Raw genomic sequence first — 18731 nt, 5'->3', positions numbered from 1 at the left:
ATGAGCAATTGTTTCCAGTAGCCTCCACGTTTAAGGTTTGATTCTACCCTTTCAGATCCAGTTGCTATCATCAGATGCTGCTGGAGCTGTATAAAACCCCCACCAACCCTGGAGCCTTGCCGTAAATAAAATGACAGAGTGGGGACATTGATGAAAACTGATGGCACAGCCAGGCCAGGGCTAGTGCTGGAACAGAGTGGGTTTGAATATGACAACATGGTGGGCAAAGCCCACCATGGTAGCACCATTAATTTCAGTGCACCTAGCTGTCATCTGCTTGCCCCTTCTTGATCCATGAAGGGCAAGGGTTGCTTTGGCCAATAGTTTTAAGATACCTGCATAGCAAACACCCACTGGTTCAACAGAATAGTTAGGCTGCCTACAACTAAAGAAGAAAAGAGTGAGGCAGCCGTCTTAAGAAGACAATGGTTAAACAGGAGATGTATTGCTTGTTGTTGTTGTTCAGTTGTTCAGTCGTGTCTGACTCTTCGTGACCATGGGACCATAGCACGCCAGGCCTTTTTGTCCTGCGCTTTCTCCCAGAGTGTGCTCAAGTCCATAGATGTATTGCTTACCACTAACTATATTAAAGAAATGCAAGAGTTGTCCAAGACTCTCCTGCATACCCAGTAACAATGGGTGTACCATCCTGGAAAAGATTGGCATTTTACCGGCATTATCGGGCGGGTAACCTGTAGTCTTCAGCCACATTTCAAAAACTCTCCGTGTGCAATCTGTTCAGATCTCTGGCAAGAGCAATCTGTCCCTTTGCCCTAGGAACCCACTGGCTGGAAAGGAAGAGAAAAGGAGGGGACAGAAAGAGAGGGAAAAGAAAGTGAAAGAAAGAGAAATGAGGTGATCCACCTACTTTTAGCTCTGGCCCTGCCCACAATTGGTTTTGTCCCCACCCACCGCTGACATATGACCCCCAACAGATTACCTATAAGGGAATGCGGCCCTGACAAGAAGAAATGTTGCCCACCCCTGCACTAAATATTGAGTGCTGGGAAAATGTGATATAACCATAATGGTCGCACAACATCCAGGGAAAACATAGATCTGTATTAGGACCAATGCTTTTCAACCTGTTCATAAATGACCTGGAATTAGGAGTGAACAGTGAAGTGGCCAAGTTTGCAGATGACACCACATTATTTAAGGTGGTTAAAACAGGGATTGTGAAGAGCTCCAAAAGGATTTCTCCAAAGGGCATCAAAATAGTAAATGTCGTTCAATGTAAGCAAGTGTAAAGTGATGTATGTTGGGACAAAAAATCTCAACTTCAAGTATAGCCTGATGGGATCTGAGCTAGCGCTGACCGACAAGAAAAGAGATCTTGGGGTTATGGTGGACAGCTCAATGAAGATGTCAGACCTAGTGTGCAGCCTCTGTGAAAAAGGCAAACTCCATGTTAGGCATAATTAGAAAAGGAATTGAGAATAAAACTGCCAATATCATACTAACACCCCATACAAATCTATGGTGTGACCACAAGTGGAATACTGTGTACAGTTCTGGTCACCACACCTTAAAAAGATACTGTAGAGCTGGAAAAAAGTGCAGAAAATGGCAGCTAAAATGATCAAGGGGCTGGAGCATCTTCCCTATGACAGAAGGTTACAATAGCTGGGATTGTTTAGCTTGGAAAAAAGGAGGGTAAGGGGAGGCATGATAGAGGTGTACAAAATTATGCATGGTGTAGAGAATGTGGATAGGGCAAGATTTTCCTCCCTCTCTCAAAATACTAGAACCCAGGGTCATACTATGAAGCTAATTGGTGGGAGATTCAGGACAGATAAAAAGAAGTACTTACTTCTTCACACAGTGCATAGTTCACCTATGGAATTCGCTACCATAGGAAGTAGTGATGGCCATCAATTTGGTTGGCTTTGAAAGGGGGCTGGACAAATTCCTGGAGGAAAAGGCTATCAGTGGCTACTAGTCTTGATGGCTATATGCCACCCTCCAGTACCAGATGCAGTGAGCCTATGTATACCAGTTGCTGGGGAACATGGGTGGGAGGGTGCTGTTGCACTCATACCCTGCTTGTGGGTTCCTAGTCGACAGCTGGTTGGCCACTGTGTGAACAGAATGCTGGACTAGATGGACCCTTGGTCTGATCCAGCATCTTCTTATGTTCTTATGTGGTCTGTGTGCAATAAATGAGTAAATTATGCCTTTATTTTAGCATTCTTCCCCCCTCCCCCACAAGAAATTGTAGAAGCAGCAGCCAATCTTAAGGTTGTCAGTAGCTTGTGTGAGATGTGATCAGACTGACATCTTGTGGCCAGAACCTGAAAAACAAAGCTGAAGTATAATCAGTTTTCTTTGGGATTTCATTGGTTTTTATGAGATGATGGTGCCCTTGTAGCTCATTAAAAAAATAACCAATGCTCAGAATCCAGCATTCACATGAAAGTAGAAGTTGCTGGCAAAATGGGTTTCTCCCTCACCACATTGCTATCTCATTGTAATTGAGCTGTTGTAACATGTGCAGCTGACATTGAAACCTCTTGGATAGTTGCAGCGACATCATTGATGACAAGTTGTAGACATTAGATTCCTCTTTCCAGCCCAGAGATACTTGGGCCTTTTAAAAAGATTACATTTGATTCCAAGACATATTTTAATGCTTTTTAGTAGGAGTGCTTCTCTGCCCTACTGCGCAACTGCTCATGTAATTGTTTACCGAATGCTGAAACCTGAGTTGGCAAGAGTGGAACTCCACTCACAGGACATTTCTGCCAGTGGTGTAGTGATTTTAGCTGATTCTCTTTTCCCCTGCAGTCCTCTGTCCTCCCCCATTTGCTCCTAAAGGTAATGGGATGGTGGCAGGAAGGGAAGGGGAATTGGTGTAAGTCACCGGTAGGAAGCCTCTGGTGGATTGCATGGGGCGAACCCTTAGATTCCAGGCCATTTTTTAAAAAACGGAAAAGCGGAGCTACCCTTTTTCTTACAGCATCACTTCAGTACACTTTCTTCTTTTAATGTGTGTTTTTCTTTAAAGAGTGTGCATTCTCCTAACAACCATAAGAGTATGAGTTGTTTGTTTTTAAAAGGATAGGCTTTTCCTTGGCAACAAGCTTCATCCTTCTCCTTTGCCATATTTGCACAGCTGTCACATTATCTCTGCAGGATTGGGTCTGCTGCAGTGTTAGTGCAGCCACTGCTGTTCCTTCTGGAAAGCAGATGGTCTGTACAAGTCAACCCACAGAACTTCGTATACTCCCAAAGAACCTACACTATGGCTGCATTGCCATAATGCTAATCCATGGTTTAGTATTATGTCTGAATGCAGCCTATCAGTGCATTATAGTCTGATAATTAAACAAAAATAAATAAAAATGCTGCATATGGCTGAGCTTTTGTATAAACAAATGCATTAAGTTAGCAACTGCAAATGATGAGGACCATCAATGGGCCAACAGGAACTGGGGTGGGGGGCAGGCTGGGAGATTGGGATATCATGCTGTCATGACAAGATGACTTTTAGGATATGGCAGAACAAAATGAATGGGGAATGATCTGATCCCAGCCCAGCTGGTAGGAAAACAACAAAGTCAAGTGATTCTTGCTTAGTTGTAAATTAATACTTTGTCTTCTGATTTGGCACTTCCTCCTTTTTAAAGTATAAACCATATGTGGTGTGGTGGTGGTGGTGGGAAAGAGGATTAGGCAACCAAGTGACACAAGTCAGAATTTTCTGCATAGATGGTTAAACCATTTTTTTTAACCGTGTTTGCTTCTTCAGGCTTTGAGGTTAACCTTGTTTGTTGTTTTACTTTAAGCATTAAGCTTAACAAAGGATTGGAACCACAAACTTGTAATGGTATAATGAAACATTTAATGGACTTTCTTTACTGTCATGTGCAGTCTGTCTGGGTTCTGGAGTACTGGTTGCTCCTTAGTCCTTGCTAACAGGAGCAGAGGATGAAGTCTTAATTTATACTTTCCATCTCAGGTTTCAACTCTCTGGTAGGAGGAATAATGGGATTCTCTATCCTTCTAAGCGCAGAAGTTTTTAAACACAATGCTGCTGTTTGGTACCTGGATGGAAGTATAGGAGTTCTAATTGGACTTACAATATTTACCTATGGAGCCAAGTGAGTGCAATTGCTTATTTTGTTTTTACTTTGTATTTGCATGCTGAACAGGTACCGTAACAATCCATTCCCTGTCTGTCATGTCGGATGAGACATGGAGCCTCCTATACATACATACAGCAGTTCAGTTTTTACTATTGAAACTACTATTGATCTTACTAACTCATTATTACAAAGTTTTGTTGGTTAAGAAATGTATTGCATGACTTAGCATTCATAACACCTGGTAAGATCCACTTTGGGGTAGGTGAGCTCTGGAGAAAGAATACAAAGGAACACCCTCAAGAACATCTAGCACTGCTATCCATGGTTTTCTGCTTGCTACATATGACTATTATCCTTGATTGGCATGTGCTTTCATTTCCAGGCTGCTTATGGACATGGTCCCTCGTGTACGGCAAACACGTCATTATGAAATGTTTGAGTAAAGACAGCTCAGCTACATGGACTGAATACATCCTGCAAAATTCGGTAACATCCTACATCCTGGCAAGTGGTGCCAATCATATTTACAAGATTGTACTTGTTTTCTCATGGTATAGTTTCTTTTTACATTATCTTTCAAGGGGAAGTCTCTATACATAGGCAAATATGTGCACTACTTAGATCTTGGCAAAAGCAGCATTTTTTCTTTCTTGTGCAGCAATAGAAATGAACAAGAGTTCATAATTCTAATCCAGCTGCCATGTTTTTTCTTCTGAGGTAATCACAGTTCTTAAAGACACTTAACAGCTGCCTGTAGAAAGGGCCAAATTCTAAAAAGGTATCTTTTATCTACAGTGTCTTTGTCTACAGTATACAGTACCTTTTATCTACAGTAGTATCTTACTGGGGCACCTTAGAGAGTAACAGATATGTTGTAGCAGGAGCTTCCAGAGGCAAGGGACTACTCTATCAGATAGAGGTAAGAGATGACATTTAGTTTTGTTGCCATCAACATATCAGAATGGCAATACCTCAGTCTCTCTCTGGTGTCCTCTACACAGAACGCAATGGCATATTGTACTTACGTTATGGATGCCAAGAGACATCACTTGATGCATGGAATTATTTTTCCCCCTACAGCAAATGATACCCTCAATAACCACCCCTTCCCCCCTCAAACTGCTTAGTTCTCGCAGATTCCAACAACCTGGTTCTATTTCATACTGTTTTATAAAATTATCTGAAACACGTACAGTATATATCAAGCAACACATACAGTATATTAAGCTGCACGGACAAAATAAGCACAAGGAGTTAATATACAGGCAAAAGCCAAAAAATGTAAGAGTGAGATTTGATTATATGTCTTTGATTGTATTATGCACTTATGTAGCAGTATGTATGGCTAAACACACAGGTGTCTTGTTGTCTGGTAAAAGTAAAAGAGTGATGGTTTCAAGCTGATAGAAGCTTTCTAGCTGTGAAGAATTAGGCTATGCTGTAGGTATTCATGTTCTACCCACCATATTATGTAATTTAACACCTGGATTTACAAATTCCAGCTCCCATAATGTATAATCAATAAAGGTGTTACCTATTTTATACAGTACCTGTAATTAACCTTTTACAAAATCTTGTAGATAGTACATTAAACTGAAAAAGTCTTCCTGTACAGAAGTCCACTGAAATAGGCAGGTTACTGCTCCCATTTTTCAGATGTGAAGCCTTTCTGCATAAGTTTAATGCATGGTAAGTATATTATGTTTTGATTTTTACTACATGGTTAACATGTCTTCATAGCTCTGCTGTTTTGAAGACAGTACATTTTCAAAGAGGTCAAAGCAGCCTTTAGTACCTGGCAAAAATGAGAAGGTTTTCCAGGTACTGTGCAGTTTCCATGGTAATAAACAATGTGGAATATAGTTTCACATCTAGTCATCTATTGGATAAAGTCTGAAATTTAGCATCTAGCAATAGAGCTTTTCGCACCCTACTTCTGTTCATTTGTTGCTTGCACATTGGGCAGAGTCATTACCTGTGCAGAACTCAAAACATGAGACTGATGTTAGAAATTTTTATATATTTTTTTTTTAAAAATGCAGTTCAAAGGCTCTGAGGTGGTACAATCCTTTTATTTAATTGTACTGTCTGTATAGGAAGAGTCACTTGTTTGGAGTTGTTACCATATGAACATCATGATCCACATCACTCTTCAAACCTCAGAGAAAAAGCAAGTAGCCTTCTAATAAAGTAGCAGTATGTGTGTTTTCATTCTGTGCAATCTCTTGAATGACTATGCCCTATTTTTTTAAAAGCCCTACTGCATTAACACATTGGGCATGATCCAGTCCACTACAGTCACAATGTTTTTGGGGCCGTGGTCATGGAAGTATTTTTCTACAGAGGGTCTATCAACAGTAAAGACCTTAGGATCCAAGTTATGGTAAGTTACTGGCCAGCCTGTTTTCTATTCAAGGTAGAGGTTCTTTCGTGAGCACAACTCTTCTTCCATAAATAGAAGCTTTTTCTGTTCAAGAAGCAAAAACCTAGGATCAAAACCATATGTTTTTGACATGTTTAAACACATTACAGGCAACACATCAGATATTCATACCTGGCACATAAATACAAGAAGTTGTAATTATCTCTACCATCTTTCTGTTTCAGGCAAACAAAGCTTATGGCAAGAACCATCCACCAACAATCACACCCATGCGGGTAAAGGTGATCTCCTCAATCTTTGTCATAGCAGGAGAATATCTGTTATAATGACCCAAGATATACTGCTGTTATGGCATCTGGAAACTCAGTCTAAACAAGAAAATACTCAATTTCTGAGGGGAAGGGAAGTTTGCATTTTTAGCATCCTATGTTCTAAACAGTGTCTTAGGAAAATCTAAACTTATCCTTAAAAATAATGTTTGGGCTCTCAGTGATAAAGTATAGTATAATCTAATAGCATTAATTTGTGGAGTGAATTTCTCTTCAAGTCCCCCCCCCCCGGGGGGGAGGGGAGGAGGAGGAGACAATAGCAAACAAAACTTAGTCACACACTAAAAGGTTTATTGAAAAATAATATTCTCCCTAGTTTTCCCTACAACAGTGAAAACAAAGCATTTTTGTCAGCCATGAAAATACAGACATTTACACCTTAGTTCTAGGTTTCTGCTGTTATTAAAGCTCTAATTTGACAGTTATACTTGCTGTGAAACAAGCTGCCTGAACAAAATATAGTGGAACACAATTTAGGAAATAAAAAAATAAAATTTCAAGCATGTATTTTTTTTTTAAGTAGTGCTTTTGGAACAGAATCAGTTAAATTTAAAATACATATTAAATCCTCCCTGTTACTCAGCTGACCACTAGTACTTATATTTATTGTTTTTACAATTTTTTTTCCTTTAGTAGCCAGTACTCAACTTCAGCAATCTTGACCTGTGTGTATGGACTGCTTCTACTCACTTTAATCAAGAGGCTAGTACGGTGCATGCATATTTGTGTGACACTGGTTCCTCCATTAAAAGGAACAGGATACCTAGTAAGCAGGGATGAACTTCATTTTGTAACCAGACCTTTACTGCTGGCAGATTACTGGTTTAGGAAAACTGAAATTAAAACAGGATGTTTCCACATTAGAGGCAGGGTTTCAAAGAGCTATGTAATTACTTTAACATGTACCATTAACACCAGTTGCCACTGCAATTGGTTTTATCGCCCAGTCCAGCAGGACATTATTAGTGCATTACATAAACGTGCTACCAGGAATAAGCAGTAGGCAGAAGAATTTGCACTCACTCAGATTAGTGTAGCAAAAACCATAGGAACACGTTTGTAGAAAAGGAGTCTTAAATTCAAACAACGGGTTGGAATTTAAGGGGTTTTTTTTCTTTGAAAAGTTATACCTTTAACCATAATACAAACTATTATTGAAACTCCTATTGAACCTCCAGTTTGCCCTGTGGTACTGGGGGAGGGCCCTCTAGTTTAAGAAAAAGCCTAAATGATCCTTGAGCGACTGGAACTAGCAACTTACACAGTGCTATAGACACCTGAGGTCTCTAGCATATTAACAGTTTCATTTAAAAAAAAATCACTTCCATAATTATTGTTCTAACAGGCCAGGGCAAACGTCAGTCTACCCACCACTTAGTAGCAATCCTTACTTCAGAGTATACTTCAGAGTATATTCATAATTACAAATAGGGCTGGTACCGTCATGTGTGCGTGTTTATATATCCACACGCACACTTCAATATCCAGGAAATTAAGTTTATAAATATAAAATGACAGGGCATGTAATTAAGTAGCATCATTCAATATCCTGAATAAGCAGTCAAGAGATTATACTAATATATATCCATCTTGTATATACTATCTATTTCTATAGCATAATATATACACATACACACACTTTAACATTTGCAATACAGAATTGTCTCACCTTACTAATAGTTTATACAGTCCATTTATTACACAATAGTATTAGGTTCAAAAGTCTTTGCCATGGGAAATGTTTCTTTTCTTTTTTTACACCCATAGGTGACTGACAGTGTGAAGAATGAATAGATACGGAAAACATTTACATTTTGAGTTACAATAATAATAATAAGAGACAAAGCTTTCTGCATCCAGGACAATCTGCCTGAGGTAATGAACCAAATCCCAAGGATACAAGAAACAAATTATATCAACTTTTCCCAACTTGGTGCCCTCCAGGTGTTTTGGACTCCCATCAGCCCCGGTCAGCATGGCCAATGGTCAAGAATGCTGGGAGTTATAGTCCAAAAGATCTGGTGGACAACAGATTCAGGAAAGCTAAATTAGATAAAATACTGAACAGTAAAATTCAAACATTTATGGCAGATGGAAGGTGGGCATTACTTGAGGCGAGAGACAGGTGTCTGAACTGTTCTTTTCACACTGGAGGCATGAGTTATTCTGCTAGTCACATGTGATGTATGGTCTGACCCACCTTTTTATCTTTTATCACATTATCAGTTTCTGTTTTAGTAGGCTTGGGGTAGGTGATAGTTAAGAATGCCAACACCAAACACATAATGTCCAACACAAATTATAACATCCTGCTTAATCCTGGGTGTTAAAAACCAGTCTAAATCATTTCTAGACAGGCTTCATCTTCAACAAGCCTCTTAAGAAGCCTTGTAAATGTGACTAGAGAAAGGAAGGCGGTTGATTTGCCACAAATTATTGGTATGTGTTGGGAGTACACATACTTCTGGACATTCTTCCACAATTATGTTTTGAAAAGTTGCTCTCCTTGAAGAGAATTCTAGAGTGGTGGGACAGATCCAGAGAATGTGTCTCTGTGCCCATGCGGTTTTAATGCTGTACATGGATGAATAAAGTGGGAATGCCACTAGGGCCAGCTCTACAGGGAGGGAAGGTTGGCTGTTTGCCAGGGTCCAAAGACCAGCAGAGGGGCCACTACTATCTTTTCCACTTTGCAGAGAGTATTCAAGAAGATGAAATGTAGAAATTCTTAGTCTGCATGTCCTGCTCCTTCCACCTTAGGGGGATCCACCGAGGGTGCTCTGCCTGCACTTGCTAGCACTGAACGGCACTTTTAGTTACCATAAAAATCTTGATAGCTGTTACGGGAGAAGGATAATCTATAAGGAAATATGGGCCCCAATCAGTGTAGGAGTTCTGCTTTACAAAACAGAAATCGCTTCAATAAATGTAAAACTGATTAAAAGTCATGAATAGTCAAGTGAGAAATTAGTACAACAGAAGGCTATCAAGTAATAGCAGTTTTAATAGACTAACATACAGAGATACACATATATACAGTGGATGAACAAATGAATCCTATGGGAGGTATCCAGCTAGCATTATCCCCAGACAGTATTGTATCCATCAGCAGAATGGATTCCCCTCCACAGCCCCCACCCCCCAAATCAGCTCTGGAGAGTTGAGTAATTCTCCAGAGCAGATTTTGGCGGGCACAGTGTCCTTCATGGAGAGGAGAGAATGGGAATGTTCTATTGCACAAGAAGAAATCTGCTTGCACAGTGTTGGATATCATCCTTAATATCTAAATAATAAAAATATGGTTTTGAAGGCAGTATGACAGGAAAATAGGATTCAGAGAGTTGGGACTCATGACTATAATGGATAAAATGCCCAGTTTAAGATCAAGTATTTATAACAAAGGTTTGTTGCAAGTTGAGCTGCCCTCATTGTGGAGGGAATATAATGGGAGATTTAATTCAAGGTAGCTGGAAACCAATCTCTGTCCTTCACCATCAATGAATAGAATAAGGACAGTTATATCTGAATGTACAGACCATTGCCAAACCACGGTTAGGGCCGTTGTTTTGCTGTAGCAGGCTGCTGCACCATGGAGACAGGAGTGGAGTTACAATCATATAAGCTACTCTAAGATATATTTCCCTGATATACATCTGTGAGCTCATACTGCATTGTTGCTTCTTAATTATGGTTAGTACAAACTGTGTTTTAATGTTATATTTATTTATATTTTTATTTAACATTTTTAGGCCACCTTTAAGGCTGGAACACTCTCAGAGCAACTTGCAGTTGAGCATCTCTTTCTCTCCATGTACACAAGCTTCTTAAATGAGTTTCATTTTGTCTCACTGCATAGTACTATCTAGGATAACAATTCAAATGAATCTTTAGTAGCTGTAAAAGTGGTGGTGGTGCTAATAACTAAACATAATTAACAGGAGAGTTATCTAGAACTGTGGTTCTCAAATGATCTTTTTTTTACATGGGCCACTTGAAAATTATTGTCCTAAAATTATCTGTCCTGACCACTTTTTTTGTTTTGTTTTACTAGCCAAAGCCGTACATAACTCATTTTAATAGTCATAATCTTGCATTTATAATGCAACGGATGTACTTTTGGGTTTACATATGAAGAAAAACAAGCATTTTTCTTCAGCACCAGCATTATTGTTAAATGCAAGACTCTATTATGAAAATCACAGGCTGTACACTAGACTGCAGAGAAGGGGCCTCTTTAATAGCAAACTTTTAGGGGAAATTGGACTTGTCAAAATAGTCTCTCGGTGAGAGAGAAAAAAAAATCAAGTGGAGGCCCAGGTATAGCTTTTGACTCTTCTGCCATCTTACCATGGACGAGCTGAATGGAGCTTATGGACCACCAGTGGTCCATGAACCACAGTTTGAGAACCTGTGACTTAGAATATAAACCTGCTAAATGTAATTAGGATGATTACTCTCACAGCCATTTGTATGCTTTGTAAAAAAAAAAAAAAGTATTAAAGTCTGCAGGCTATGATATAGTATTATGTGAAACCTATTCCTTTTTATGTCATTCTAATATAGCCCATCACAGTTGCTTAGTACTAAGCCCCTCAGGGAAGGGATAGATACACAGTCATAGATTAACATTTTCTGTACTGCAAACATGAATACTCTTTTTTATTCTTAACTTCAGTTACAACTAAAAAGATTTGGAAGAGGGTTGTTTTTAAAATGTCACCTGCATCGTATCAACTTTAAAAAGTAAACAATACAAAAATAAAGGCACTGGTTAGGGGAAGGATACTACTTCTAACAGGGATACAAAATAAAATCTATATTAAAATAAAATAAAATAAGGGTACCTCGAGTAATTCTAGCTTGCATCCAGAAGCTACTTAAAGGGAGCAATCCTATCTGGATCGACGGTCACCTCCGACCCAGGGTGGGAGGAGCGATGAGGAGCGGATCTCCTCCTTGCTCCCCCCACCCTGCTTTCGCAGTTAGACAGCCAATTTTGGCTGTCTAGCCGTGGGACCTCTCCGCCCCGCCCCTGGGAATGCCCCATTTTTGCCACTCCGCACTGCTCTTCTAAGCGCTGGGCCAATCCATGCTCCCTATGAGGTGGTGTGGGAGGGGATAGCAGTCGGTTCACTGGGAATCAACCTATCCTACGGCTGCCTAGCTGCTGACTTGCGGCCATACGATTGCGCCCTAAATAAAGTGTTTAACAATGTATTTAGGTTACTCAACCATGATTGCGGCAAACTCCCTCTGAATTGTGTCCAAATACATTTTCAAAAAAAGCAGAAGTAGAAAGCCTACTAGACAACCATTAAGGCCATCAAGATAGAACACTTCATGGGATTATTACAATGTTAAATACATGTTAATTTATTACCTCAATAGAAATGGAAGTTTCCATAGATGTTTCACAGAAATAAATATAGGCCTGTTTATTCACTCAAAATCTTCCATGTGGAACAGCCCTATAAACAGAGTCATGTTGAGGAAGTAACATAGGAGCTGGTGTGGCCAAGTTAATAGGCAATGGCTCTCAGTGGCAATTTGCAAAAGCAAGGAGGCCTAAAGCTACTTGAAGGATGAGTGTCACTAAATGTGGACATACGTTTATCCCAGAATATTTTCTATAGCATTTCTTTAAAAACAAAACCAAACCCGAAACAGCAACCTCTGTGTAACTACTTCAGGGGGGTTAGGTTGCCACTCCCTGGCTCTTGCTAAACCTGGTTCTACAATAGTGTGTGAACAGTGAAAGCTATGTCCGCTAATACTACAGGGATGGGGAAGCGCACATTCTTCTCAGAAAAAACACATTACTAAAAAAAGTCATTGGGAGGGAGGGCCTTGGTCATCTGCTCTCTCTTTCTAAACAGCTTCTGGAGTGCTCATGTGGTAAAGCTCACCCCTCACTAAGCTGAAAAACAAACAAACAAACTCCTGAGGCACTAGAATAAACCCAAAATAGTGTTTTGCTAATTACCAAAAAGGGAGGATGTGCCTCAAGTTCAAGGAAGAGGATAACAGGAGTGCTTCCCTATCTGTGAAGATGTATGGTTGATAAGAGCATCATTCTCTCTGACAAAATAACTCTCTTACTCTGAAAGATTTTGCCAACTCACAAAGCACTAGTGATTTGTAGAAGAGGATGCTGTACTTTTATTTTTAAATTCAGGGCACCAATCAATAGCTACCAATTTCCATTTCTAATTTTCTGGGGCTGGGCATGACCATTTCCTTTCACTTTGGGCTTTAAAATTACACCACCAAACCGTACATCAATCAACTGGGCATCAGGCAACTATATTCCGTCTCTCCTCCTTTGCTGAGATGTCATATAAATAATGAGTCGTGTAAGTGCATTGTGGTTAGACACAAACATTCAAGTACAAATGTCAATAGGCAGCATTGACTTGTTGCAGGTTGTGGAAGGTTATTTGCTTCGACACCTTTGTCATCTTCCAGTAGAAAATACTCTTCCAAATTCATGAGACTTAATATTTACATAAAGTATATTAATCCTCAAATTAGTGTTTCATTACAGTTGTTGAGGCATTATCCACATCCCAAACACACTATTATTTAAAATAAAAATTAAAGGCACACATACTAGCAGAATGTGTTTTTATGTTGCCATGTAAAAATAACAAAACCCCACGCCTAACCACAACTACTTCTATGAACTACAAAAAAGGCAACCTATTAAAACTATGTAAAATATACTCGAAGCTTACCTATTCATAGATGTGCAAATCAACTTGCATATATGAAATAAATGAGGTTTTTATTGGCATTTTTAAACAGTGTATTCAATCTTCACCTTTCAAAGGCAAGTCTTTAATGTTAATTTTTTTAAAAAATAAATTATGTAAATGCTTCTCTCAAGTTTTGGTAATCTCATATAAGATTTTTAAAAATACCGGATCAAAGAAAAATATATATAAACATGTAAAATAAAGAGGATTTTTTGATATATGAAGACTTGTGGGTTCTGGTGAGGAGTGCTTTTCATGTTTTACTTAAGGGAGATTTATGAATTGCAACCCAGTCTATTCACAACCAAAATCTGCCAAAACTTTAGCTTTGGCACTGGAATTTTCTATGACAAAAATATTTGCCATCTTAATCGTCCCCTTTAGATCTCCTGAAAAACCCTCAAGTGAAATACCTGGTTTCTGCATCTAGTCTTTAAGGAAATGATCCAGGTTAGCCAAGGAAGGCATTCCCTCAAATATCTATGAATTTGTATAGCTTTAATGAATGACACCTTAAGAACTAACCCCTTAATATTCATCTACCAGCCTACAGAACAGATGACTACATGGCACAACACTAATTGGCTTCTGTATTTTCATGCAAGTGCCTTTTGGAAAAAGTGCCAGGTCTATGGATCCTGTACTGACTGCAATATCGTTAGTTGAAACTTCAGGTTTTGTTCCACTACCAAGTCTTCGTAGTACACAAATGCTGCTTTTGCCAAATACACAAATTCATTTCCCTTCCATGATCAGCAGTGTATTACTGTCAGAAAAACTGCAGCTAACAATAAACTATGAAATAAATGGATGAACCTATCAAAGGTCTGATCCTGTTCTCAATGATAGCTTAAAATTTCTGCAGAAATATAAGAACGTTATCAATTCTACCCTCCCTGTACACTGTCATTCATTTTTGTTATGTTGCCAATGTACATACACTATGTCAAGTCACTAGACTAGGAATTAACAGATCCACCCCCTGCTAAAAGACCTATACTGCTGACTGCACCAACAAACTAACAAAATCTTATGCTTGTCTTGGGGCTTATTCCAATGTAATGTTTTCCTCCTTGACATGATGTCTGAAGGCAAATGCACACACAGCATTTAGCGTTGGAATACAAAATCCATGTTAGTGTTGGAGGAAAGATCTTGGAGCAAAAGATCAGATTCCTCACCACTCCTGCTCAGTTTTCCCCACAAAATTTACCTGGACTTTGTAACTGATGCTTCATTGGCAGACTTTTCCGGAGGAAAAATATTAGACTGGAATTAGCCCACAGTTACTAAAGGCAAACTAATCTGAACAAAGATGTATTTACAGCACAAATATTTTCAAAGGGCTTCACTGCCACCGTAACTGGCAGTGCCTTGTTTAATGCCAAGTTTAGTTTGGTGACATCCTGTTTTTATCACAAACATCTTAAACCACATAATTAAGAGTGACAAATAAGTTTGCCAGAGTTTAAGAGTGGTAATTTAATATTAATTAAACGTAGGGTGGCTCCTGTTGCACTAATGTACTTGCCTTTAATAGTGGGGCTGAAATTGTGTGAGAACCTCACATACACAAGCCTAAATTCCAAAAGTTTAACATTACAGAAATCCAAGCCTTTTTTGAAAGCCATTTCAGCAAATCCTAATCTGGTGTTTGGGCCAGACGCTGCTCATTTTTAATTCCATGCACATAAAACAAAATGTGTAGCATCCAATGTTAGTCTGACATAGAATAGACCCATTGAAGTGATAGGACTTAATGGGTTTACTCTACATATTACTAACATGGGATACTGCCCAATGTTTCAAACATTTATGAAACACTTTTTTTCTTTTAATTTTTAAAAAAGGGAACACTTATCATCTAGATTTTATCGAGGTCTGTAATTATGTCCCTTAATAAAAACAGTTTATAGTTTTTGCAAATACATTTCATCAAATTTAAATGTAACTAAAATAAATGTAGTATTTTTAAAATTAAGAATTTGATAGTTTTTTTAAAAAAACTCTTTATCTCAACAATTTGTTCAAGAATCGTGTTTTCCCATTTGTTCTTTGGCATGTCAATAGACATGGTAGTGTTCACCGTGTAAAATAGTGAATATCAAATCATGAAGATACATTAAAAAATAATAGAAATGTGTATATTAACCCATCAGTTAGAAAGAGTGAGTAAGGTTTAATGGGGAAGAAAATAACAAAGACACAATACACAGATGAGATATTGAAAATGCTCCAAGACTTTTTCTTATCAATCTGTGGTGGCTTTCAGACCTAGCTGCAAAATGAAGCATTCATTTTCTATCAAATGTCTTTTTTGCCATCAACAAGTAGTGCATTTGAAGATGTGTTAGTTGTGCTGCAAAAAACATATTTTTAAATAAAAGATACTGTACATTTCTTTCTTTTTAAAAGGAAGAGCTTATCTCCTGTCTACCAGCAAAATATGAGTTCAATACTCTGGATTAATTTAAATTTATAGCACAAATGGCCTGCTTCCACCCACCCACACTTTTTTGTTAGCTATGAAGACTGCAGAAAAGAAGTCTTCCTCTTTTGTAGCAATTATTTTTTGTATCCCATAATAGGGCTTTAAATCTACACAATATATCAAGATGGACCACTTTTCTGCCATTATTTCATGACAGCCTCATTTCTATTTTTATATTTCAGCCACTATTTCACTACCTTACAGCAAATTCAGGAAAATATTGCTCCACTGACATCACTTTGTGTTGATCACACAGTATTTCTAGTCACCACTCTATGACAAAACATGGAGTGAATAGGAAAAGGAGTACACTCATAATTCTAGACAGGGCCATACATTTTAAATAGTATGTTTATGTGGCAATTTAAGCCCTGATGAATGCCACAATCATAATACATTATCAAGCCAAAAGGATTTGTTACTCTGGCAGCCACCAGACCGTCCCGTCCCCCCCACCCCCCGAGTTCATAGAACTACTTCCTTGGGTATCTTGAGACTGCAGCAGTGCTGTGGATGACATAATTGCAATATGTGACAGATAAGAGAGAAACCAACAGTCAATGGTGAAATATTCAGAAGCTGTATTACCTTGTAGCCCAGGTTTACAGGGACAGCACCAGTTATTTAGAGTTCAGGAGAACCCTAGCAATAGTGTACCTTGGATATGTGTTAGTCTTTCCTGCACTGGCCAATCTTTTCCAGATCTTTTTTGTTTTGTACTGGAAACAATATTTGGAAAAGTTGTTGATCATAATGACTTGTTGGGAAAATAAGTCCAACATATCCCAAACTCTTGTTTTACTTCTTACAAAGTGTTGAACGTCATTCGTCACCTCCTTAAGTAAAGAAAGAGAGCTCCATGAGCTTCACTGGAGTTGCTCACCTATGAAAAAATAAAGATCATTTGAGGAATTTTTTAATCGCTTATCCGTTCCATCTTGGTACAGATTTCTGCTCTTCAGCAATTGTTCTGCCTGCAGTTGCAAAGTGCAAGAAACGGAAGTAGCTCTCTCCAAGCCACTTGCTCTTTTGTCCACAAAGTCATGTCAGTAGCTGCTATAGACAGTCTTTACAAAGTGCAACTTGTCCTTTAAGGTAGTCTCTACAAGGACAGATTCTTTTGTGGTTTGGATGAGATCCTGCACAGCTGAACAACAAGAGATCACCCTGGAAAACACAGTGCTTTCTCCGTTCATCAAAAGATGGGACCAGAATATCATTTGCAGATTCAACTGTACTGCATTCGATACTGTATCTGAAAAATAAAAAATGCAACATGAACCACATCATTTGCTCACTTACAGTAATTTAGCAAGCACTGCTGTTTGTACCCAATGGTATTGCAGTAGCCCAAAGCTTCTACTGCTTGAGGAAACCCCATTTTCATCCTTGCTGAAGAGTCCAGTCCAATATTTTGATTCCACTTCTGCAAGTGGCTGCAAAAGTGCTTTCACAACTAATTATCCCAGTAATTTAAAAAAGCATTGCGCCATATAATAGAAGATGTTTCAAGAAGCTGTCTCTAATTTTCCATTTAGTTCATACATAAAATGGTCCGGTCAGTAAGCAGATCCCATTAGTTTCCAAACTTACAATGCTAAAAATCACACCATCAGTTGCATCCAGACCTAGTCATACTTAGTGTTGTTGTTGTTCAGGTGTAAAGTCATGTCCGACATTTCGTGACCCCCTGGACCATAGCACGCCAGGCCTCCCTGTCCTCAGCTCTCTCCCGGAGTGTGCTCAAGTTCATATCCATTGCATTGGTGATGCTATTTAGCCATCTCATCCTCTGCCATCCCCTTCTCCTTTTGCCTCCAATCCTTCCCAGCATCAGGGTCTTTTCCAGGGAGTTTTCTCTTCGCATTTGGTGGCCAAAATATTGGAGCTTCAGCTTCAGTATCTGTCCTTCCAATGAGCAGTCAGGGTTGATTTCCTTCAGGATTGACTGATTTGACCTCCTTGCAGTCCAGGGGACTCGTAAGAGTCTTCTCCAGCACCACAGTTCAAAAGCATTGATTCTTCGGCGCTCAGCCTTCCTTATAGTCCAGCTCTCACAGCCATACGATACTACTGGGAAAACCATAGCTTTGATTATGCGGACCTTTGTCGGCAAGGTGATGTCTCTGCTTCTTACTATGCTGTCTAGGTTTGCCATAGCTTTCCTCTCAAGGAGCAAGCGTCTTTTAATTTCATGGCTACAGTCACCGTCTGCGGTGATCTTGGAGCCCAAGAAAATAAAATCTGTCACTGCTTCCATTTCTTCCCCTTCTATATGCCAGGAAGTGATGGGGCCAGATGCCATGATCTTAGTTTTTTTAATGTTGAGTTTCAAACCAGCTTTTGCACTCTCCACTTTCACCCTCAACAAGAGGCTCTTGAGATCCTCTTCGCTTTCTGCCATTAGGGTGGTATCGTCTGCATATCGGAGGTTGTTGATAATTCTCCTGGCAATCTTAATTCCGACCTGTGATTCATCCAACCCAGCATTTCTCATGATGTACTCTGCATATAAGTTAAATAAGCAGGGCGACAATATGCAGCCTTGTTGTACTCCTTTCTCAATTTTGAACCAATCGGTTGTTCCATGTCCGGTTCTTACTGTTGCTTCTTGACCCTCGTACAGGTTTCTCAGGAGACAGGTAAGGTGGTCTGGTACTCCCATCTCTTTAAGAATTTGCCAGA

General features: G+C 39.2%; 2 protein-coding genes across 15 annotated transcripts in view; one reads left to right on the top strand and one right to left on the bottom strand.

The window, feature by feature from the left end:
• TMEM163 (transmembrane protein 163) overlaps positions 1–18338 on the top strand; it is a 171589-nt gene extending 153251 nt beyond the window's left edge. Inside the window, exons 7-10 of one of the 6 annotated variants that reach the window (XR_014784207.1) lie at positions 3962–4103; positions 4471–4574; positions 6696–6746; positions 16994–18338. Coding sequence is in view for 2 of the 6 variants with exons in the window: in XM_084808801.1 (XP_084664927.1) it covers positions 3962–4103; positions 4471–4531 (203 nt within the window). In the remaining 4 variants the exon portion in view is untranslated. Of the gene's footprint in view, positions 1–3961; positions 4104–4470; positions 13896–16993 lie in introns of those variants that run through there. The other 5 variants (XR_014784206.1, XR_014784204.1, XR_014784193.1 and 2 more) reach the window with 5 other exon arrangements.
• The window catches only part of MGAT5 (alpha-1,6-mannosylglycoprotein 6-beta-N-acetylglucosaminyltransferase), a 197722-nt gene continuing 180623 nt past the window's right edge, over positions 1633–18731 (bottom strand). For all 9 annotated transcript variants that reach the window (XM_084808742.1, XM_084808752.1, XM_084808717.1 and 6 more), the window contains one exon: positions 1633–17301. In XM_084808742.1, the coding sequence (XP_084664868.1) occupies positions 17103–17301 (199 nt within the window). In that variant the 3' untranslated portion in view covers positions 1633–17102. The remainder of the gene's footprint in view (positions 17302–18731) is intronic.

Source organism: Heloderma suspectum, chromosome 1, assembly GCF_057233095.1.
Source record: "Heloderma suspectum isolate Gila_16-S chromosome 1, 16-S_ref, whole genome shotgun sequence".
Lineage (NCBI taxonomy): Eukaryota > Metazoa > Chordata > Lepidosauria > Squamata > Helodermatidae > Heloderma > Heloderma suspectum.
This window is presented reverse-complemented; position numbering and strand designations above follow the sequence as displayed.